This window comes from Ixodes scapularis, unplaced genomic scaffold (genome assembly GCF_016920785.2).
Source record: "Ixodes scapularis isolate PalLabHiFi unplaced genomic scaffold, ASM1692078v2 PGA_scaffold1__304_contigs__length_218370807, whole genome shotgun sequence".
Classification (NCBI taxonomy): domain Eukaryota; kingdom Metazoa; phylum Arthropoda; class Arachnida; order Ixodida; family Ixodidae; genus Ixodes; species Ixodes scapularis.
The window spans coordinates 43,627,331-43,650,791 of NW_024609846.1; the positions used below are offsets into that span (position 1 = coordinate 43,627,331).

General features: G+C 43.8%; 1 protein-coding gene across 1 annotated transcript in view; it reads right to left on the reverse strand.

The window, feature by feature from the left end:
* The window catches only part of LOC115317430 (neprilysin-1-like), a 79,732-nt gene extending 56,664 nt beyond the window's left edge, over window positions 1–23,068 (reverse strand). The window contains exons 1-6 of the mRNA XM_040223781.1: window positions 22,933–23,068; window positions 20,343–20,390; window positions 8,662–8,823; window positions 4,356–4,552; window positions 2,418–2,618; window positions 1,209–1,295 (exon numbers count right to left, since the gene is read on the reverse strand). Of these exons, the coding sequence (XP_040079715.1) occupies window positions 1,209–1,295; window positions 2,418–2,618; window positions 4,356–4,552; window positions 8,662–8,823; window positions 20,343–20,390; window positions 22,933–23,062 (825 nt within the window). The 5' untranslated portion in view covers window positions 23,063–23,068. The remainder of the gene's footprint in view (window positions 1–1,208; window positions 1,296–2,417; window positions 2,619–4,355; window positions 4,553–8,661; window positions 8,824–20,342; window positions 20,391–22,932) is intronic.
* Window positions 23,069–23,461: the final 393 nt, after the last annotated feature.

Genomic DNA, 23,461 nt, shown 5'->3' on the forward strand with positions numbered 1-23,461 from the left:
CCGTATAAAAGACTCCAAGTAAATAACCAAAATAAAGCTTTGACGAACGCGCGTGCAAGATGCCTATTGTTTTAGGCTTTTGGTTTAGAACTGTTACTGCTGCAGACGCCGGCACGTGCGGCGCGTGGAACACCGTTTCCTGAATTTTCCTTGATGCTTCGGTAATTTCACATTAGGTCTATTCAGTAGATTAGTTATTAATAGGCACCATGTTCAATATCAGTTGCCTCTAAGGTAGATAATAAAGGTTTCTAAAAGATTTGCCGCAATGCGACCCGCGTAGGCCATGTCTACGCACGCTCCGCCCTAAGTCCGTCGTCGCTCCAAGCGCATGCATGCCTAGTTTCCTTTCCTTTCGTTCTCCCGAGGTGGCGGTCCTGTCGCGCGTGTCTACTTTCCGCCAGGTGGCGGTCCCGTCGCGCGTGTTTACTTTCCGTCAGGCGGCGGTCCCGTCGCGCGTGTCTAGTTTCCTCTGGCTCTTCGTGGCGGATCTGTGTCGTGTGCTAAACAACTTCGCTGGTCATCCAGTAGAATGGCCCATGAATTTTCATATCTTCTTTACAATTCCCCCATTTCTATTTTAAATTTGGTGATGATGTTTAGTGATCATTTGCAGTGGCTTGGTGCAATAAAATTATAAATTTCGCATAGCCAGTGCCTCTATAAGAAACTTCCTTTCGTTTCTTTGGCTAACTGGCTAAGTTTTTCTCCCTTATTAGTAGAACAAATTTACTATATGGAGTTGTGTGTGTGTGCACGCGTGATCTTTTGCATTGTGTATTGTGTTATATCTCTTCCGTCTATATTTTATTTTCGCCTTCTCTTCTCCTCGCACGCAAACATGAGCCAACCCGGAGTGTCAGCCTAGATTAATCTTTGTTTTTATTTTTATGATTCCCATGTCTCTCCCTCATTTCAAGAACACTATTTTGGGTTAACTTCCCAAATGCTTAGACGGAAGTTAGAAGGGATCTTTTGGGCTATTTTGCAGTGGTACGTGGAGAATAATTCCCCTCAATGTAACCAAGTGCACGTTGTTCTGTCACGTCCAGATGCAGCTCGTTAATCGAGATGTACGAGTAGTGTACAGGTTCCGGCTTATCCCAACAAACATACATATAGAAGAAGGATTTTAATGTGCGCCCCTATTAAGTAGTTCGGAAACGCGTTGTCATAAATGTGACTATTAAAGTTCGCGGTCCGCTTACCTTTGGAAACTCTTCGGTCAAAATGGAGATATTCGCTTCGTTGTACAGCAATGAAGCGTTACGCCTGTTTACGGTCGGTAAGGAGATCTTAAATAGAATGAAAAATGAAAGTCGAATGAGGGTCTGCATTTTTATGTGCTTGACATCTACCCCTCAGTATTTCTTTACTAGTTAGAGTTTTTTTTTCTTTCTGTCTAGTTATTTAGTTTATCGTTAAAACACGCCTGGGAGACCTCCCGTGGTTGGGATGGGTGCCAAACGTTTACGTCATTCTTATTGAGACGCTCAAACATATACTTTGCATAATCAGAGTGCAGTGAGGGAATAATTTTACAAAACACAGTTATGTACAAGAAGCGGAATCGAAAAAAAAATTAAAATATAAGTTTGTGCTCCTATATAGGTTACACATAAGTGTGCACATTTACGACACTTCTTTGACAACTGAACATAATTTCAACAATATTTTGCCGAGTAAAAAGAAACTATTAGAAAATGTGTTTCTCCTGGGAACTGTACATTTGATATCATGTCCACTGGCTTTAATATAACTTAACTCTTCTCTTACGTCAACATGCATAGCTTGCAATTCACCTCGTGAATGTTCTGTTTTACATTTCTATATGTTACGCAAATCAAAATTTTTAAAGCCTTTAAACCAGTCAGTGATTTCAAGACTGATGAAACATTTACAAATGTCTGATTGTAAAAATCAATCATTCATAAATGTTTCATCAGTCCTGAAATCACTGATTGTGATTGTGATAACGTGCAAGCTAAAATAAGCACTGCCATCTTAACTCAATTATGTCCATGATAAATTTTGCTTTACCTCAGAGCTCCATGACAAATATACCAGCGCTTAACATAGGCAAGGATTTGAAATACTGTAGAAAGTATCGACAGCCTCATAAAATTGTATTCGGTAGAACTGGCCTGAAATTTGGTGCTTGTGAAACTGTGTTGTGTCTCAGTAATCGCCAAATGGATAAAAGTGCGCGCTTTATACAATACCTTGAACTCAGGTGCATATAGAAAAAGCGTAGAATTGGTCTAAATATCATGAATACTCTTGTTTTCGGGAAATAATTAAAAAAAACAGGAGAGGGCTGTTGCAAAATATTGAAACAAATATCACCTGAGGTAACATTAGACAAAAGATTAAAGTTTAAGATTTTCAATCCAATAGAGGAAAGGAAAATATATTACCTTTGCGAGTTTTGCCTCGAACTGCAAAATTTCTTCAGAAACGTCCTGTGCCTCCGTCCCCTTGTCATTTGTATCGCTTCTGAAGAGCTTCACAGATGTACTAATAAGTTCTTTGTAGGCCTGTACTATTTTTTTGTTGGTTTCTTTAGTTTGGTGAATCAGCTGGCTTCGATCAAGCCAGCTAAACGTAATTCGGTCGAGCTTGAGAAATAACGAATAATATAATTAACAAATGTATAACTACTCGGAGCACTGAAAACGTGTACTGACGTGGTGTATACATGCATTAGGTTTATTTGCTGCTTATTCTTATGCATATAAAAGCACTGGACTTAAGTAATACTAAGCTTGCAACTCTCCAAATGTGAACATGTGTGGAAACGAGTTTACACAGTGCAAACTGTGTAAACTCGGCGCTGCACCCTCAATTTCAAACTACTCTGACTCTTCCATCCTTTCCCGCACACTTTCGACCGCTCAGACGTTTGGTGAAGGAAGCGTCTACAGTACCTTTCTTGTCTTACTCTAGAAGTGCAAGGTGGCATTGCTGCCCCCGCCTCCTCCCCCCCCCCCCCTCCTCCCTAGATCGTGTTCTCTGTGAATTCAATCGCGGGACCGCTCTCGTCCACGCGATTGTAACACCTCCTCTTCTATCTCAGCATAATAAGCCCGAGCTTCAATGTGCGTGCCAGAGTGCCAGAGTTAAGTTAACTAAACTTTAATCTCGTACTCAACAGCGGCACATCGGTGACTGTAGCCAAGCCATGACCATACGCAGCTATGCGTATACACCAATATGCGCCAGCTTTCAAGTCACGGACGGCTTACAACTCGTAAACCCAAAAACTAAATGATTGATTGGATATCATTATTGTAGTCAGCCTCTCTAGAATGAATTGTAGCCAAGAAAATGCGACCGTAAAAATGTGGCGCGATAGAACGATCTGGAAGGAACCGACTCCCCAATTTCGCCACGAGAACGTTTGCGTATATATATATATATATATGTCACGTGACATGTACTATGCTAGTCCGTATGTAGTCTTCAAGACAAATTAACGAGATCGCTTCTTATATACTGTGCTGCATGCCTTATAGAACTTTGAAGGTAAAGGCAGATGCCTACATTTTTTTGCTCCTGCTTTGCGAAAAGTAGATTTTACTCTGAAGTCTGACAAACAGGAGTCCTTTTGAAGCTTTGAACATTGTGTGTTCCACTTAGACATGTGTGATGGCGTTCGTTTTATAACGCATGTGCTGTTTCATGACGGCGGTGTGCGAGCTGACGACACGGCAAGCGACGACGCAGCTCGCGCGCGTGCACTTTTGAGGGACAGGGGGAGACGCGCGACGGCGCGTGCCGGGTGAACCGCTATCTATACTGTGACGGCCGCAGTGTCTCCTGCATGAGCGACGGTCGCTTCCTCCGCAATACGTGAGGCAAAGAGATTGTGGCAGTACTCTGCTTCGCAAGCGTAGAACACACAGTCACCCTATTTTCGGGTAGACCCTCTTCAATACAATCGCATGTGTCGGTTGGGTTTTTAAAACCAATAGCCGCATTTTCACGGGATTGGTCACGCGAAATCTCTAAAGTGTCGGGGACTCGGTGGAGCCCGAATGCGAATATTGCGACCAGCGGGACATAGATAAAATGAGGCAACGATTTGCCGCTGTTTACTTGATGTCGGGGGATAGCAAAAAGGTCTTTCGGATGTCAAGTGCGCCGCCAGAGTGATTCGACGACCCCCTCCCCCCACGTTCCCGAGGTTGGGCATTCTCTATCACGTGACTCGTTAGTTGAGAACACTTTATTCTGGTTTACTTCCTATAACTTGAGCGCCTGCAATGCGGCATTGAGGTTGAGCGGCATTGTTCGCGCGTAAAAAGCGTTGAGAAGCAACGGGAGGGTTTGGAGAAAAGGTGTTCAATACTTACGTATATCACATATTTTTCATTTCTTTTAGCGTCCTGGTATACTTGAAAATGAATGAGTGGCGAAAAACCTGTTTTATTGAGCAGCTCATTGTAGGTACTATAAGGTGGATCTTCCCCTTTCAGTATTGGCCACTTGGTAAATCCTTTCTCCTTTAGTAATTTCAGCAGGTCCTCAAATTTGTTTCCCTCGTCCACAGCTGTTTAATAAATAAAATTATTCAAATAGTGTCCGTTGCACATATATTTTGAGCAAAACTTAATTTTTATAAAAATTTTCCGATACAATTAAGCCGAATAAAATAAATGTATTTTTTTACGCCCTTTTGTGTTCCTTGTTGTCGATGCGCTCATCCAAATTTTAGTTACAGGAATTATTTCTCCCCATTTCAAATAAAAATAGGAGTGTGACCACATTTTAGTTTTGAATTCGAATCGAATAATGGTTGTCCGAATAATTTAATTCGACTGTCACTATCCTAGCATTCGAGATCGTAAATATTTCGATGCATCGAATTTAAGGACTGGAGGCCAAAACACAGGTTTTATTCAGCATCGCAGTTCATATGACGAACTAGTCCTTACAGGCCTGTGTTGGATCTAAACAAAGCATACATATACGGCAGTCTTGACTAAGGAATCACTTTGTAAAATAGCGGGAAACGTTTCCCGCTAAATGTAATAATTGTCCCACTAAATTTAGTGAAAAAATTAGCGAAAAATTTCCCGCCAAACTTAGCGAAAGAGTTTCACCGTCAATTAGGCAGAAATGTCTCCCTCAAAATTCAGCAAACATTTTACCGCCAAATTTAGCGGGAAAATGTTACCCTCGTGACGTCACACGTGACGTCACGTCCGATGTATTTATGGGAAACAATGCAACGCGCGAGTACGCCGAAGGCGACGCCTTTCAACCCGGAAACCGGCGCCTAAGACACGAGCCGTAAAAGCATTGTTCATTTCATGTGCTCCTCGAAGGAAGCAGTCATGCTCCCGGCTTCTCGAGTACGCTCTACGAAAACCCAGAAACCACCCATATTGACATTTGGAATTCCAAGCATCTTGCAGCACCTGCTGCAGCCAGCTCTGCGCACTATGAGGGATCGGCGGCTAAGAGTGTAAGCGCCACGTAGCAAGGACACTCGTTGACCTGGGCCAAAGCCTCCTCTGTACTGACAAAGCCTGACAGATCGCCATGAGATGCGGCCGCCGAAACTGAAAAGGTAGAGCGGCAGACAACGGATGAGAGGAAAGCCAGGTGATAGGCGGCCCGCTGCGGCGAGAGGCTGAAACACACTTCTCCCGAGCGATGAAATGTCCGCTCGTGCTCCTCGCGTTCCTCGCGCTACCGTTTATTTTCTCGCCGGGTTTGAGAACCATGTTTCGTGTCCTCGCCACTGCAAGAGCTGTGCGCTGAATACCAGGTTCTTTGAAAAATTTTCTCTGCTACCAAATCCTCGCCCTCCCAATCTGCGATCGGGCATTCTGTGACTCCGTCGTCGAACTGCCAGGCTTTGTGAGCGTAGACGATAAAATGCCTGGGCTTAATCCCCTTCCCTGCACATTTTGATCTGACCGAGCATCATACCGGCGTGCAGTGATGTATCTGGGATGCAGGCTAAAGACAACATGCTAGTAGTGGGACTGCACCGGCCAAATGTCTGCTCTTCAGCCGAGACACCAGACGTCCATTGAGGCTGATTAGCTTCCCGCTGTCTTAACATACACACAACGTAAGTATTAGTGTGCACTATAGATCGTTTTCTTGGTGGCAACGTCCATAATACGGCAAATTATGATCAAAATGCAAATAATATGCGATAATGAGCCCGGCCCTTTCCGTTATATATATTTCAAAAACCGGAGACGACGTACGAAAAAGGGGGCAACACACAGCGAGTAGCTGCGTTTGAGACGTCTTGTATGTTGTACCTTTTTTCGCCCGTCGTCTGCGGTTTTTCAAAAATGTGTAACATCAAGCAGCTCCTCCTGCTTACTCTCTCTATCTTCAACGCTTTCGTTAGCCCATCGCCCTCACTGCGTTAAGCGAAGTGCCAGGACTAAGTGACGTAAGACGTCACAAAATTCAAACTGTTGAGACTCAGCCGTCATTCATCCAGCACGCTGCGTTTCCGTACGTAGATGGGTGGACACATCAGTTAGCTGTGTCTTACGCTAGTCGTTTGAGTGTTTTCGTAACACTGTTGATAGTCGCGCTAACCCCTCCTAGTTCCATATGTTCTTCAGAATAAATATATAGTTTTTTTTTCTACGGATATATGCTGTTTTCATGTCTTGTAGATATCACTATTAACATTTTTGATATCCACTTTTGATTTGACATTGAATCTGTTGGCTTCTAAACAATGCGAATTTGATTTCAGATTAAATTTTACGTTTCTCACACCTCTTATATAAAATATAAAGTATAATCATATTCTGCCTATATTTCTATATGCATATAGAGACTGCCAATATATAACTGTCTATATAAATATGCCTATATAAAGCTGTCTATGTGTGTTTTAAGGTAGAACACGTATTTTATCCCCCCCAGCAAACCCGTTGCAATGCTGTAACGACAAAACGAGAATTCCCCGCTCCATTTTACAGTCCAAACAACCGCCACCAAATTCATCAAATGTTTGGTCTACGTAAAAAAATCCTGTACGCATGTTACGTTTATTTTTTCTTAAACACGGCCAAAACAGGCTTGGGCCTTTTGCGTAGCTATATCACTGTGAAATATGCAAGAACTTTTATTATTTAAGTGTAGAAAAAAGTTATCGTCAATTCACTACCTTTCGATAAAAAAAAAGGTACGTACTTTCGCAGACACAGACTTTGTAGGCACGAATAGCCTTATCAGTTGCATTTTGCGGCCCATCTTCCTTAGTCGTGGCGTTCAATAAAATTTCTAAATAAAAAAAGACACATGCTTAGTTCAATATTATATTTTTTTGGTTTAGGAAATTATGAATCTTCAGTGAAATGTGGTAATCGGCACTCTTAATAAATCGGTAGCCTCATGATGTTCTTTTATTGCTTCACAGGAAATGAATGGCGGTTCATGGCATACATTTGTAAACTTGTGCACCGGATGGCGATTCCACTAAATCGAAATACGGACCTACAATATTATTTTTCTCTCTACGTTAGCTCGTTACAAAAGCCACTCTATTTCAATTAAGATACGCTTAGATTATCGCCCCCGATTCGCCGATCTACTTGGCGGTTCCGCCAAATAGGTTCACAGTGCAGAGAGGGTGCAATTGGCGACAGTTTCGATTTTAAAATGAAACTTCCAAGCTTTAGATACGGCATCAGAAAGCTCCTGCGATATCGATTTGCTCCGTCGTAGACCACCACTTGAGTGCGAAAAACAGTATTCTATGATTTAAGATATAGCTTAAGATGACTGGGAGTAATAATCAACAAAACCAAAATGAATGCAGTGTTGTTACTCTGTAGCTATCTGAAGCGCAGCTTATATCACATATCTGAGTAAGCCCTCAGTGTAACTCTATGGTTTCATCACCCTTTGTGGTAATTATGCTTTTATTCAATTTGAAGCCTCAATCCGTTTTAACAAAAGAAAAGGTAGAAAATGCTGGAAAGATTAAGTAAAAACGGGTTCTTCGGAAGCCTGTTACTGGCAGACAAGGTTTTCCTAAAATTTAGGGACGCGTCTGTAGCCAAACGCCGGCTAGCAGTCGGAACAAGAAAACTGGAAGCTGGGCTAGTTAGAATTGATTCACAATTAAAAGATAAAAATTAAACACGTTAGACTGAGGTATAAAATAAAAATTAAATGAAATGCGTTTTTCCTCATTTCGTACATATACGTGTGTGTATACGTCCGCAACACATGTCCATGTATACCACATAAGGTGCTGCATCGTACCACACACCACTCATAAATATTCACACAATTCCGGTTTGTAGTGTGAGTGAAAAATGAAAGATGAGCGGAAGAAGACGACTAAATTGCGGCCGAGGTAGATATCTCAATTGGGTAAGCGCTGCGATACCCTGAAAAGAGCAATTGATCTTACGTTGTAAGATTTTACATTGTATACTGTACAATTACTATATCGCTACTTGATATAATAATTTTTCGTATGAATATAAGAACACACCACTTCCGCCACTATATTTGTGCTCATGTAGTGTATCGGTATTTTGTGGCAAAGAAATGAAACCCAATAAACGGTCATAATCACAGCCCACCCTCATAGCTATAAATGTTTAACAGATAATTCCCCATTGAACTAAAGAGGGTGAAGTGAATACCATAAGGAAAACATACGTGTTACGTCCTCCTCGGCTTTATCAGCAAGGATGTCATGATGTCCTATCATATTCTTGTGATCAGGAATCTGGTGGGACTTTTTCCAGTTTCCACACACGTAGGCATAGAAATCAGTGCATGGATCTTCGGTTTGGTTCATACCGTCCAGTATATATTTAGCTGCACAGAAATGTATTATTAAAGAGCTACTAAAATATAAAATGATCTGAGAAAAAAGGACTAATCTTCAATGCTGACGTTCACTTTGTGCGTGCGTTGATCTATCCCAGGACACGAGTGAAAGCATCTTAATACTGTGACTAATTTAAAAACAAACTTAGCAAAACATCCTGTCCTCGTCATTCTGAGAAACCCGGGTAGTCCTTTGATGATTGTGTATTGATAAAACAAATCGACTATTTACAGCCGTGCTACGTGTGCACGGTTGTTACATCCAATCTGGGGTTGCACAGCATGTGTCCTGTGTGCATTACACCTGCGTTAGAATTTGTTTTGCTTGGCTATGGGTAGCTTTGGGAGGTTTTGGATGCATTGCGCCCACTACACGCCTATGTGTACTACCAGTTTAGCAGAATGATTAAGACAAGTTTAAATATCTTAATGGGGGGAATGTGTGAGGAGTATGCTTTAATCAAAACTTTAAAAGAATTCTGCGTCTTTCAATGCTGCTTGTAGGACTTTATAATGGTACGCTCAGCTTTCTCTGAAGTCTGAAAGCTACCAACGCTACGAGCCAATGGGAATCAAGCTCCTCAAAAAGCGCTAGATTACTGAATTTTTGTGTTTTTATGAGTGATTTACAGCCACCGGATTCAGTCAAGCGCAAAGAAGGCGTCTTGAAATTGTGTTTTTTGTGTCTGCGTTTGTTGTGCCTAAACTGGGTTTTGAACCTTTCTGATAACTGAAGTAATCGCGCGGGGAGAAGGGTTATGACGCCTGTTATAATTTATTAACTTTCAAAGCCCAAGAAAACGATGACGAAGAAAAGAAAGAAGACACAAAACAGACCAAAAAAAGAGGAAAAAGCGAACGAGCTTGAAACCGCCGTAACTTGCCAACTAGCGCGGCAACCGATTTCAGTTCACTTTTACAAGCACATAACGAGCACACGATGCATTTGTCGTTCTAGTAGTCCTTTAGCATGGTCCACTTTATTGTTGTCAGTTGCATTGAAAGAAAACGGTAGCACTTGTTTTATTAAGAATTGCTTTCTCGCATCAGATATAGTTCTTTTTTTAACAATTGCTATGCAGCTTAGGTCGGACATTACTGTTTCAAATAATAGGAATAATATTTTCATTTCAGCTTCTTTGCGCTCTTGCAATCCTTTGTACAATGATTAAGCTTCGTGCACCGAACGTAAGGATAGTTCTCTTTCAAGTGTTTTCTTTCTATGATGCATGTGACAAACATAGGACAGTTAGCAACTGTTGTGAAGTTACCCAAGAAAGTCTGGTGAAGGAAAGAACATAAAGCATCGTTCCAGAGCGTGTACTTTACAATTATGACAGAGACTTGATTATTTCAGGAACCACCGAAGCGTGGCTTAACTGGCATCATCATAAGTCTCCTCTCCTGTTTAATATTAGAGTTTGCAAAGTTCTAAACTCCTAAAACTCAAAGCAAATAGCGTATTAAGCTCTAAATTTTTGGTCATAAAGTTTCACCGGGTCTATCGTTAGTTTATTGTACCGGATCACTGTACTTCTCTGAGTTGCAGACAAAGGATGTGGACATTTTCTAGCAGTGTTCTCAGAGCGTTGTTTTAAATAACTTTTAGCCGACGAATCCGACTTCAGAACACTATGTGGTGCGTGCTTCCACTTGTTTACCGGAAAACATGTCGAACCCGTGCAGTTTGTTTTCTGTTGACCGGTGTGGAAGAAGTTGCTCTCAAAAATGATCACCTTGGCGGTCACAACGAGTTACCTTACTGAGTTTTACTTGTACTGATGACAAACTTGATGGCTGCAGCGCAAGTCTATGAATCCACGAGAACCTCTCTTGAAAGATCGGGCAAAAAGAGTCTGCCCGAGCTGAAGAGGTGCTCTTTCGCGCGGTCCTTGATCACAGCGTAGCTTTTGTTTGAATTGCCTCAAAAGTACTTCCTTCCGTATGTCCGTGTGCATCAGGTTCAAGGTTTTCTTTAGCTTCCCGCCCATGAGCATCTTGGCAGAACCGTGGCATGTGAGCAAGCTTTCTCCCCTGATAATCGCTGTAATTCTTTATACTGTTACATATAGCTTCGTACTGGTCACCGTTATAACCTACCGGTCACCCCCACACAAATAAAGGTTTCCGGTAAACAGGTACAGGTCACCCGGTATCGTATACCGGCCACGCACAGGGGTTTGCTGTGGGTGGCCGGTATACGATTGAACTGTAATGAACTCATACGATTGAAATGTAATGAACTCATACGATTGAAATGTAATGAACTCTTACCTGTATCCCTTTACCAGGTACGCTGGTAAAGGGATACAGGTAACAATAAATCATATAGCTAAGCGGCCGGTACCCTTGTATCGGTACCGGTGTATTTATACGGTAGACCGGTATCCCGTACCGGTTGCCCATAACCACGTGCCGGTGGTCCATAACTACGTGCCGGTGGGCTGTACCGTCAGGCCAGTTTGTCATACAGGTATACCCAATAGAATTTTGAAATTTAACTTGGCATTCCCTCTACGAGTATCTCACATTCAATGCTCATTTGCATGGGCTCCTTAAAAATCTAAAAGTGTGTAAGGCAAACCAAACTAACATATCTACGGTTGTAATCTCCAACAAAAATCTCCAGACCTCCCAAAAACTACGCAGTGACGGAGGAAGTTTTGGTTTCCCTGGGTTTCCGACGGAGTCGAGATACTAATTTCATAGTCGAATGGACAAGTGAGCGAGTTGGTAAGAGTTCATTACAACTTACAACGCGACTAGGACAAAGACAGACAAAGGAGAAAACACAGGACAAGCGCTGAACTAGCAACTGATTCTATTGAAAACAAAATACATTTGATGCTGCTGCTGCTCGTGCAGGCATGCCCCTCCGTGACCCTGGCGCTTCTTCTATTACTCAACACGATACCGGTCAAATTATCAGAGATCCAAAAGGCTGATCTCGCTCTTCATCAAAGTCACCACAAACTACCCCGAGAAATGATGGAGACGTACCACATAACACAAAACGGATCCTTGTGTGTGAGCCAGCCCACAGTGACTTTGATGGACTTTGATGCACTTTTTAGACAAACGTCGAAGCTTTTTTCTCGAGCCGGCTTCACACTGAAAAAAGCCCGTGCATCTACTTTTCCGCACAACAATCGGAGATCCAATCGCCGCAACTTATGAAGGTAGCTCAGCAAAGGGCGATGCTGAAACATATATTTAGACCCAAAAACGTAGTCTGAGTTGTGCTATTAACCAAAATGCAAAATGTCATGCTTGCATTGCTTAATGACGCAACTCAGACTGCGTTTTTTGGTTTAAACTTATGTTCCGGCATCGGCATTCGCTGAGCTGCCTCCGTAAGTTGCGGTGATTGGCTCTCCGAGTATTGTACGAAAAAGAAGTCGCACGGGCTTTTTTAGAGTGTGCAGTTTCACTTAGCTCGCTGGAGGCTTCTGGTGGTAAAGGCTATGGGGCAGTCCTCTACCCTTGAGTCCCGATGAGCAAGGACACCTCCGAATCCACATGAATATGCATTATAACTGAAGATGACAACGTTCCTTGCACTGAAGTGTTGGAGCACTTGAGCAGATGTCGAGAACTCTTTACTCCTCTTCAATTAGTTATATATGCATCCTGCCTTCGCCATTCTTAATGCGAAAGCATTAACTGTCCCATGGAGCGAGCCGACGTCATCAGTTTGAAGCGCGAAAACGGCACCTAGTTTCCGCGATTCCAATAGGAGCGGAGTTAAGCTGATGAATTTTCCGCTTCGGTCCCATTGTCTGACGCGCGACGACCATGCTCCTATTGGCCGCTGCGCGTCACTTTGTGTGGTGTCATCCTGACTGTGTTATAGCACTGTTGTGTTTTCACTGACCTGTCATACTTACAGACCCGTGCGCATGCCCGCGTTTGCTTGCCTCTTATCGGTTGTACTGTGCGCGGCAATATATACGGCGCATGGAATAATCCAAGTGGTTCGTTCTGCTGGGAACTACGTTGCTGTCTGTTCCTGCCTCGCGCCGCAAGGCACATGACAGTTTGAAGGATCGCTAAGCCGATGGCGCTGAGCGTCAGCGAGGCAGCGGCTCCATCGTGCCACGCCCAAGGGCCGCGCGTTGTACGTCGCAGATTAAAGAAGAGAGCGGAGAGCGGCGTGCGTGCTTTCGCGTTCACAGCTCATAAGAAGTGCTTAGGTGTACTTCGAGCCTTTTTGTTAGCATTGGGTAATACAACGGTAAAAGAACTGATGACAGGTTGGGAAGAAAATGGCGGTAGTATTTTATAAGCCCAGTGCAGCTTTAAAGCTTCTTGGGGTCAACTGGTCGAGCAGCATTCATAATAGGCTCAAACGTTCGTTAAGTTGGTTTCAGTCCTCCCGCTTTGAAAATATGACCGAGTTACTCAACTTCGGGGAAAACTAATGTACATCCTTCCAATTTGAGTTTGAGTCCTGCTCCATCCAGACGCAGAAGTTTTCGTTCCAGCTTCTCCAGGCGGCCTTCGTCATAGCGGCTCTCACCAAAATACCGTCGAAATAACGACGAGGGGCCATGTCCTGCAGGAGGTTTATCATTTATTTCTGAAAGATCGCAGGAGCTGAGGTCACTCTGAATGGTAGTATGGCGCATTTAAAGAGATCCTTTGGAGTATTGATGGTGACAATCTTTTGGGACTCAGGCTCAATTTTCAACCTGTTGGTATGGTATGCGTCCTTCAGGTCCAGCTTGGAGAACTTGAAATCTCCTAAAAAGCATGGAAAATCGTTCCAGCGTGTGTACTGGCCGAGAATGCCGAACGCTTTTCTATTTCTCGTGCCACTGAAATATGGCTTAACTGGCATCATCATCACAGTATCTAGGTGGTCATTTAATTTGCAGAACAGGCACTGCTTGTTAGTGATGTGGGTTTCTTTAACAAATATACTTGTCGAAGATGGGTATTGCGTTAGTTGGTCTCTTATATTGGAAGCAGACCTAGCCGGATTGCTAAGTTACTTTCTTTGGTTGTCATGGTTGTTTGCAGCGTCTTCATTCCGATGGAATCAACGTTACTTATTCATATGTTACAATTGTTATCAAGCGATAACACCCTTTTGTTGTGACGCCCCCAAGTGTGGGCTATATCTTTGGGGCTCGTGGGAATAAACTTTTGTTATGCCTAGCGCGGAGCGCAGACCGCCTATGCGACGGACGAAAACGTAACAGTGGCGTCGAGGTGAACGCAAGCAACGACGGGCACAGGCGGGCCACTGCAGCAATGGCGACGACGACGACGGCATCTCAAGTTCCCCACTTCGAAGAAACTACAGATAAGTGGGATACGTTTTGGATTCAAGTGGAAGCCTATATTGAGGGCAATGAGATTACGGAATACAAAAGGAAACGACCGTTGTTGATGGCTGCGTTGGGCACCCGGACGATTGATGTTTTAAAAGGATTGTATGTCCCACGGAAGATAATCGAACTAGCGTACAAAGAAGTTGTAGGCATTCTCAATCAACACTACGCTCGACGGCCGAATGAAATCGCGCAGAGCTACAAATTTTTCAACCGTCAGCAGCAAGAAGGCGAGGCCGTACAAGACTTTATTGTGGAACTGCGAAAAATAGTTGATAACTGCAATTTTAGCGGCAGCATAGACCGAATGCTAAGGCACCGTATTGTCTGAGCAGTGCGAAATCAGATGGTTCAGCGGCAGCTATTGTCAAAGCGAGATCTCTCATTGCAAGAGGCTGAAGATTTGGCGACCGCGGCCGAAATAGACACCAGAGAGGTAAAGAATATAAAAGGGAACAAGGTCAAGACCGAAGCCCAGTTAAACAGAATGGCGGGAAAATCGGTTGACCGGAAAATAAGGTTTCAACGGTCGATGAAAAATGAATGCGAGCGTTGCGGGAACAGAAGCCAAAAGTTTGTGAAGTGCTTTAGATGCGGCCGACAAGGGCATTTTGCAAAGAAGGGCAGAGGAAAAAAAAGAGTTGTCGTCGCCCGGTCGACGGAAGACAGCGGTAGCAGCCGTAGCCAAACCGGAAAGCGAAGAAGAATTGGACTTGTCTTCTGTGTACGTGGTACACTCCCGTAAAAATTCAAGACTCGAGCCTCCCGTCGAAAGAGAGATCTGCTGGGATGGTGTGCCCCTGACTATGCAAGTGGACGCTGGCTCCCCCGTTTATGTTATTTCGCGTGAGGTTTCCCATCAGCACAAGGAGCGTTGGTCGGCGATGTCCGAAAGAAAACTGCGACTCCGGTGCTACTTGGGGAAGCTACCCGTTCTCAGGGTGCTACACATGAGAGCGGCCATTGAAGACGTCATCGCACCGGCGTCACTGGTGGTTGTGGATTGTAAAGGACTAAGCCTTTGCAGTCGAGACGGGATTGCAAAGTTGAACTTCCTCGACCCCACAGTGTCAGGTTTGTGTTCCAGGACTACCGGATAGCATAGGAAACCTTCTGATCGAGTACCGAGACCTATTTGAGCCTGAACTGGGGACCATCAAGGGAGCACCAGTACGCTTGCACGAGAAAGAAGCGGCGGTGCGTAAGTTTATAAAAATAAGGCCAGTTCCTTAAGCTCTTCGCGAAAAAGGCTCCGAGGAGATAGATTGGTTAATAAAGTCGCGAGTGCTTTCACCTGCCAGTCATTCTGAGTGGGCAGCCCCGATTTTGACTGGGCAACCTCGACGGCGAACGTATCATGCAATACCGAATATAGCGGTTATGTTCGCTTTGCTGCGAGGCGGCTCAGTATTCCGCACATCAGATCTCCGAGACGCCTACACCCAGGTGGAACAAGGCGAAAAATCTAGGAAACTAACGGTTATCAACACGCACCGAGGGCTTTTTTTTTTTTTTTTGTTTTAATCGTCTGCCGTTTGGAATTGCCTCGGCGCCGGTGATTTTTCAAAGGAAGATGAAAAGCATATTGGCAGGACTAGAGGGAGTACAGGTGTACTTAGACAATGTTCTAGTGGCAGAGCAACAAGGAACCGACAATTTAAGGCGTGTGCTGCAGCGTTTCCGGGACATGGGTGTCAAGCCTCGGTGTTCGAAATGTCAGTTCAGGAAACCAGACATCACTTAGTTGGGCCATAGGATTGACAAAGAAGGCCTACACCCGATGGAGAAGACATTGTAAGCCATCAGAGAGGCACCAAAACCCACAAATGCAACCGAGGTGCGCTCTTTCTTGGGGCTGCTGACATATTACCCCCGGTTTCTTCTCCGCGGGAAGAGGGAGCCGCGAAACAGGCAAAAGCGGTCTTGCTGACGTTGTCGGTCCCAACATTTTTCGACCCTAACATGCCTCTCAGATTAGAATCTGACGCGTCAACGACCGGAGTGTGAGCCGTGCTGTCGCACAAAGCTCAAGGTATCGATGAGCCGATAACGTTTCGATCCCTAACGCTCACGCCAACGGAAAAAAATTATTCACAACTGGAAAAGGAGGTCCAGGCTTTAGTATTAGGCGTCACCTAATTCCGGGAAATCTACTAAACCGCAGATTTATCTTAGTCACGGGTCATTAGCCATTGGTGGGCCTGCTACAAGAAGACCGGCCAATTCCGCTGCTGGTATCCGGGAGGATTCAACGGTGGGCCTTGCTGCTGAGCGATTGGATATAGAGTATTGAATTTCGACCAGGGAAAGAAAACGCGAACGCCGATGCATTGGGTCGCCTGCAATGCCCCAGCATGGGCCACTTGGGGAAGAGCTTCCAGAATACGTGTTAGCGATGACCCAGGTAGACGACACCTTTATTTCCGCACAGCGTTTGAAAGATCTGACAAGAACGGACGTCACGTTGTTACAAACCATGATGTATGTCCAAAACGGCTGACCCGATTTGTTGCCAGAAAGTTGGTCGTTCTTGCAACCGCACATTTACAGGAAGCTCGAGTTGTCTGTGTATTAGGTGTTACTCTGCCGGGGCCGGCGCCTCGTGATCGCAACCCAGGGGCGCCAGGAGATGCTCATGCTGCTACACGAATCACACCAGGGGATCGCTGCCATGAAGAGGAAGGATCGGCCATCGTTCTGGTGGCCCGGACTTGACGGTGAAGTGAAACTACTGAGCAGAAGCTGTCAAGAGTGCTTAAAAGCCGCCTCAATACCCTCCAAGTGCTCAGCAGTGAAATGGCCAGAAACGAAAGAAAGATGGCCGATACCGCATATTGATTTGGCGGGGCCCATTCATGAAAAAATGTTGTTAATTGTTATTGACTCACACTCGAAGTGGATGGAAGTTTCTATTATGCGAAACACTACTGCCGAAGCCACAGTAAACCAACTTCGAGAGATATCTAGCAGATTTGAACTCCCAAAAACGGTTGTTAGAGACAATTGGTCCTGGTTTATAAGCCAACATTTTGAAAATTTTATGAACAGTAACAATGTATGCCATCTCCGCTGTGCACCATACCAACCCCAACAACGTGTTGGCGGAACGCGCCGTTAGAACGATTAATCACGGCCTCGCAAGGATGAAAAAGGTAGATTTAGAAAAGAATCTGGCCTTCCAACCCAGAACCCGGGGGACCACAAGTGGACCAGGAGCCGGCAATGCAGCCAGATGTTTCAGACGCCGGCGTTCAAGAACCGCCGCCATTACGGCAGTCTACGTGGACCCGTAACACTATCCAACGGTTGCAATATTAAGAGAAGAAATGTTTCTGCATCATCATTCCGGTGGAATCTGTCAAAGTTACTTGTCCAGATGTTACTTGTTGTTATTAAGCGATAACACCCTTTTGTTGTGACGACCCCAAGTGCGGGTTATATCTTTGGGGCTCGTGGAAATAAACTTTTGTTATGCACTGGACAGCGACCAGAGTGGTGGTTCCCAGAGCGGAGCGCAGACCGCCTGCACGACGTACGAAAACGTAACAATGGTGATAACGCTTTCGGGTTTCGATTTTACTTTTAAAGAAGTTGAGTAGTCGTTTTCAACTCGTTGCCTTCGTTTGTGTCTTCCGTTACTTTATTTCGATGGTATCAAAAAAAAAAAATCAAGTAATGAGGACGCAGCTTTTTGGCAAAGTGTTTGTAGCAGTGCTTCGTTCTTGCACGAGCAAACCCCGAGTGCCCCAGAGCTTCAAACTTCAGACTCGACTTCATCACACAATAACCAGAACTTCTCGGTGTGGTAAGAGTTATGTACTGTTCTTACTACCAGCAACCATGCCGTGTGTCCTTAAATTATGTGGTTTTCGACCGCGAATTTTGCTTTAAAATTGTCCACTGCAATTGTGTATAGTTTACGGATCCGTCAATTGCCAGAGCAGTTTTACTTGGTAGCTTTTTCCAGTATTTACACTTGTCATTTTCAAGCAGTAGCTCGTTTTTTGTTGATTGCAGTGTCAATCTAGTCCCACAAGCCTTGTAGGGACTGAATATTTCCGATAACTTGTTGGATTTAAAATTTTAAAAGTTTGACTGAGAGGAAGAGGTTTAAAATGAGCGTATTGCACGGAGGTATCCGATATCCTGAGAGTTGTAGTTCATTGGTCATCTCCGTCCAGTTTCCTCAAGACTTTTCTTTTGTTGTTCTCATACTATCAGCATAGCATTTTGAGCTGGCCATTTTTTCTTCTTTATGTGTAATCACGGACGTCTCTTTCAATCTGGCTCTGTGTACTGCTATTGGAATTTTTTTTTATTCTTGGGATGTTGAAAATTATTTCTAGCTCACATATGGGGACTGATTTAATTGCTAGAAGAGCGGTGACTTCGGTAACGATTCTGGTTGTGGAATAGATTCATTGAATACGAGCGCTATGTTAGCGTTCGGTTGGGTCTCATGTCCAATCAATGTGTCCAAAAACGCTCGGCATCGGTTTGGGGTCAATTTACGAGTAAGCGCCTTTTGATTGACCCTTTTGATTGTGATGACGTTTCACGGAGAAAGAGGATGGTGTTTTTAGGCATTGAATATTTTAGGTGGTATTGATTAAGTCCATCACTGAGTAAATATCTCGTCCGTCGCTCACAACAATGGTAACTGTTAAAATTATTTATACCCCACAGCAGTGTGCATGAATATTTAAAGTGCTTTGAGGTGTGGTGGTCGAGGTAAAGTTGCCCTTCCTGAAAATATTCTAGAATATAAGAGAGAACAAATTAACTTGATTTACATAGAGAAAAACCCGGTCATGGTCTCCTAGAGGTGTTTGAATAGTGTCAGGTTCTCGCACTCTTTTTGGAACTTGCGCCGAGACGGTTCTAGCGTGATCAGCGAGGGCCTCAATAGTCACGTAATTCCTGGGGATAGAGCAAACCACTCCTTCCAGTTGGTGATGTCAGGGGAAGAAGGAAAGTTGAGGGTACAGGGGGCACGCTCAGTATGCGTGGTGCTTCAAGGAGTAGATGCTATAGTTCTGTCAATTGGGACGGTTGTGGCGCCGGTAAATTTTTTGGAGGATGTGCTGCGATGGCAGTGAAAATGTCTATACCTGTCTGATGAGTGGTACATCGGCTCGGCGGAGGTCGGCGCGTTGTGCGAGTAGTAGCGTGCGGCGGCATTTTGGTCGATAACTCTCCGTGTATTAGGAGAGTATTGGTTAGACCAGCGAAAGGGACGGGGGGGGGGGGGGGGAGGTACAGGAACTGTAGCTTAACTAAGCCCGTTTGCTCTTGCTCTACCCTGCATTGAGACGTGGCCTGGTGCACACTAAACGCAAATGATGGTGAGGGTAGGGTTGCAATATGAAAGTGAGGAAGGTGCGTGTATAAAAGTTGACTTGATTGGGTACGTAGCTGCGATGGGCATGTTAAGAGTCTAAGATTGTTAATGTTGGGGTCTGGGTGTGCGTTTAGAATCAGACATCCCCTATCTCTAGGGAAATTACTTGCTCCTCTAAGGCTGCGATGGCTGGTGGGTTATTATACTCTGCTACGTGTTTGCGTAATTGAGGGGGGAGGGGGATATGCTATTCTCCCTGTGTTGGTATTGGACTTAAGATTCGCATATATAAAATAAATTCCTCTTCCTTCTCGTTTTAAGGTTTGTAAACTTTTTGTAAGACTTCGCGCTCGAAATTTCTTCCGCTTTTTTGTTTCTGTCTGGGTCCATGTTCCGCGGTAGTAGCTTTGCCAGGATGTTGGGCAGGGCGTACAGTGGGGTGGCTCTGGTGGTTGTCTCTAGTGTTGAAGGATCGTAGTATATGAGGGATCAACTCCACCACCCTTGTTTCAATGTCTTGACGCATTGTGGTGCTATGAGTTGGTATAGAGTGTGGCATGACACCATGCCGATGACGTGCTGTGTCGAGGCGTATTGTAGGACCCCCAGTGCGAGGCGGATTCAGAAACCTGAGTATTCATCACTGCCCCGGTCTCTTCCCCCAGCCCGCTTCTTCCTCTTTACAGCGTGGCGGGCAATTTACGAAACACCCCATTAAGAAACACTACGATTATAATAATTTAATTAAAAAGCCATCACCAGGTGTACAACATATAACAAAATACCTTATATTTTTATACTACCCAACGTATATCAGTGTGTATTCTCACCTCTTTGTTGACAGGCGTCTGTACGACATACATTTTTTCCGTTAACACCTAGTGAAATAAAAACGTAATAAACACTTAGATGAGACGAAACATTTATCTAATAGTTAGAAGAAAATATGCAAATTGTTACCACGGCAACCGATAAATTTATTTTAAAGTAAACTTAAAACAACGATTTCTTTGGTATAAAGGTAAGGACCGCAGCAGGCGGAAGTAAAATTATGGGTAACGTTCATGAATTAATGACTAGACGCTCCTTACTACCTTTTGCCATAATCTCCTTAGCTGGCGAATTCTAAGTACATATCGTTGAATATCTGTTGACTGTCTTCGTCCTTTTTGATGCTGTCCATTTATAATTGTGGCAATAATTCTCATAAGAATGTGAGGCTGTCCGCCGTCAGCCATACGGAAACTAAGTAAAGGCTGCCTAAATCTGCCCTCCTGAGCATATATCAAATTGTGGCGCCCAGCACCATGACCTATAAGACCACGTGATTTCAGATTATGCAACGTTCTCAGATTGGTTCGCGAAGATTTGCTCCCCGTAACGGAGTCTTATCCTACGTAACAGATATGCTTGGAACAGAATAGAGCTCACTGAATTGTAACAGCAATGACAAAATTTGTCAACAGGCAAAAATTAACTTACTAAAATGTGCCGGCTAATGCAAACATTTCTGTATATAATTAGTGTAAAACCCGTAATATTCGCGAGCTCTTAATTTTAGCAAATTTCGCGCATTAAAAAATTTGCGAAATTTAAGTGCACGTGAAAATTTCGGTCCTAAAGAGTTTGGATGCAAGCGTCTGAAATTCGCGAAATTTAGTTGCCGCGATTATGTCCTCTGTGACCAATTCGCGAAAAAAAAAGGTGCCACGAAAATAAAGCGTTTTACAGTAGTTAATTTCTGGCATTAATTTGGTAATTGTCGTTTAACGCTCGTAGTCTTAGATCTGCCACGACCGATGGCGTTATCTAGAAGAAATAACTTGTTTATTTAATGTCTTCATTTTATAGTATCCTAACTTTCTGGTGAAACACCCTAAGCCGTATTTGCCAGACATTACTCGAGTATTATTAACCTTCGACTTTCGACTTCACCTCTTAAAATGATCACGTGATAGGTCGTGGTAATCAGAGCTAACTAAGCACTTGGTATTCACCGACCATGTTTAGGGCTTAGTAACCATGAGCGACTGAGAAGGCGACTGATAAATCTTAGACAAAGGGTACGGCTGTTTAACGACGAGTGGCTAGGGGCACAGCGCCATGGACGATTTATATCACAGCTGACCGCCAACGCTAGCAAAGCAATTACAGTCTTGGAACGCTGTTGGACACATCTTAAACGAATCGGAGCAGCAAATATTGTGTTAATGGGCATGTTCAGAGATCAGAGATGCCGCTAAAACGATATCAGCCGGGCGCTGTCCGACGAGAGAGTTCCCATTTATGTGCACTTCCATATTTGCTAAAATCGCTGTCAATGCAACCTCTGTCTACTTCCTTGCGTTTTTTTTAAATTTTCTTTGAAGAACTTTTTTTTTGTCTGGGCAGTCCGAATCTCATTATGACGTGTTATATTTGCTAAGAGATATTTAAGTATTAGTTCTGACATTTAAAAAAAATCCCCATTAAGGTAAACATTTTAGTGAAAAACCCAAGACTGAGGTAAAACAGACGACGACAAGGAAGAAAGGAGAACGTCTCAAACACAGCTAAACCTTTTTTGAGAAAAAAAAGCACCCTTTATATAGGGTTGAAAAAAAGAAGGAAGGAAAGGGAACCTATCTTCACATCACCTCTCTCCCCAAAAGGTACGACATCAACTCTCTTCACCAAAGACACGATGGGGTCAAACCAACAAAAGAACTGACGGCACCAAAGATGACACATAAAAAAAAAAAAAAAAAAACGCTGGGAAATTAACAGATTGCACTAAACCTTTCACGGAGCGTTTTTTTTTTTTTTTGAAGTGTCATCTTTGGTGCTGTCAGTTCTTTTGTTGGTTTGACCCCATTGTTACAGGTCTGGTGTCGTGTCTTTGGTGGAGAGTGTTGATGTCGTACCTTTTGTGGAGAGAGGTGATAGAAAGAACGGTTCTCTTTCCTTCCTTCTTTTTTCAACCCTATATAAAGGATGCTTTCCTCAATAAAGGTTTAGCAGTGTCTGAGACGTTCTCCTTCTCTTCCTTGTCGTCGTCTGCTTTACCTCAGTCTCGGGTTTTTCACTAAAATGCTTAATACACACCAGCTCACTTCCGCCCTTACGTTCTGCCCATTAAGGTAGTTGCGTTTAAGTACGAAGCATCCGGGTCCTATCTTTCTATGCCTCTTACGCTTGTTACTCGTGAGAAGATAGTCAGCGGCTTACTTCGCGCTTGTAAATACTGCAGGGTCTACTCGCTCTTTATTCGCCAACTTTTTTGCTTGGCTCGCAAATTCTAATCGACGCAATACTGACTTTAAAAGAGCGCTAGTTAATAACGACCGGTGATTATGGCTGCTTTTGCCTATTTAAACACTTTGTCGAAGTATTATATAACGCGTTAATAAAAAATTATGCATCGTAAATATTTATACTCACCACCTGATGGTTTTGCTTCGCTGAGTCCAGCTAATTCAACAATCATGTATAATGCCCAGATTGCAATCAGCTGTTGAGCATGAGGAATCATGAACTGATGCTTCGATGACCACATTTCACGTCTGCGCATAGTTTCTGAAGATTAAAGAAAAAGTTTGCTCGTTGCAGAAAGAGCCGTCTTCGTGAAGAGAACCTTTTAAAGGATTTGGTTTAACGGATTGCATGTGTATATTGTTCGTATTTCAGGAAGTTCGCTTGTTCACCACTACATTGCTGCGTGCCTCGCAAGGTTGGCACTGCACGCGGCTGCCAACCCAGCTCTTCAGTGCCAGGGTATTGAATTCAATGTTACTAGAGCACTTAATTGGGAAACTCATCTTTGAAACCTGGACTGCTGGCGTCCACCGAGACCGAGCTAAATACGATAAGAGCGCCACCATTCAGCGACGAGTTGAAAATTCCACTCGTCGCTGAATGGTGGCGCTCTTATGAAAGCTGCATTATATGGCTTCTCTTACAGTCACTGAAT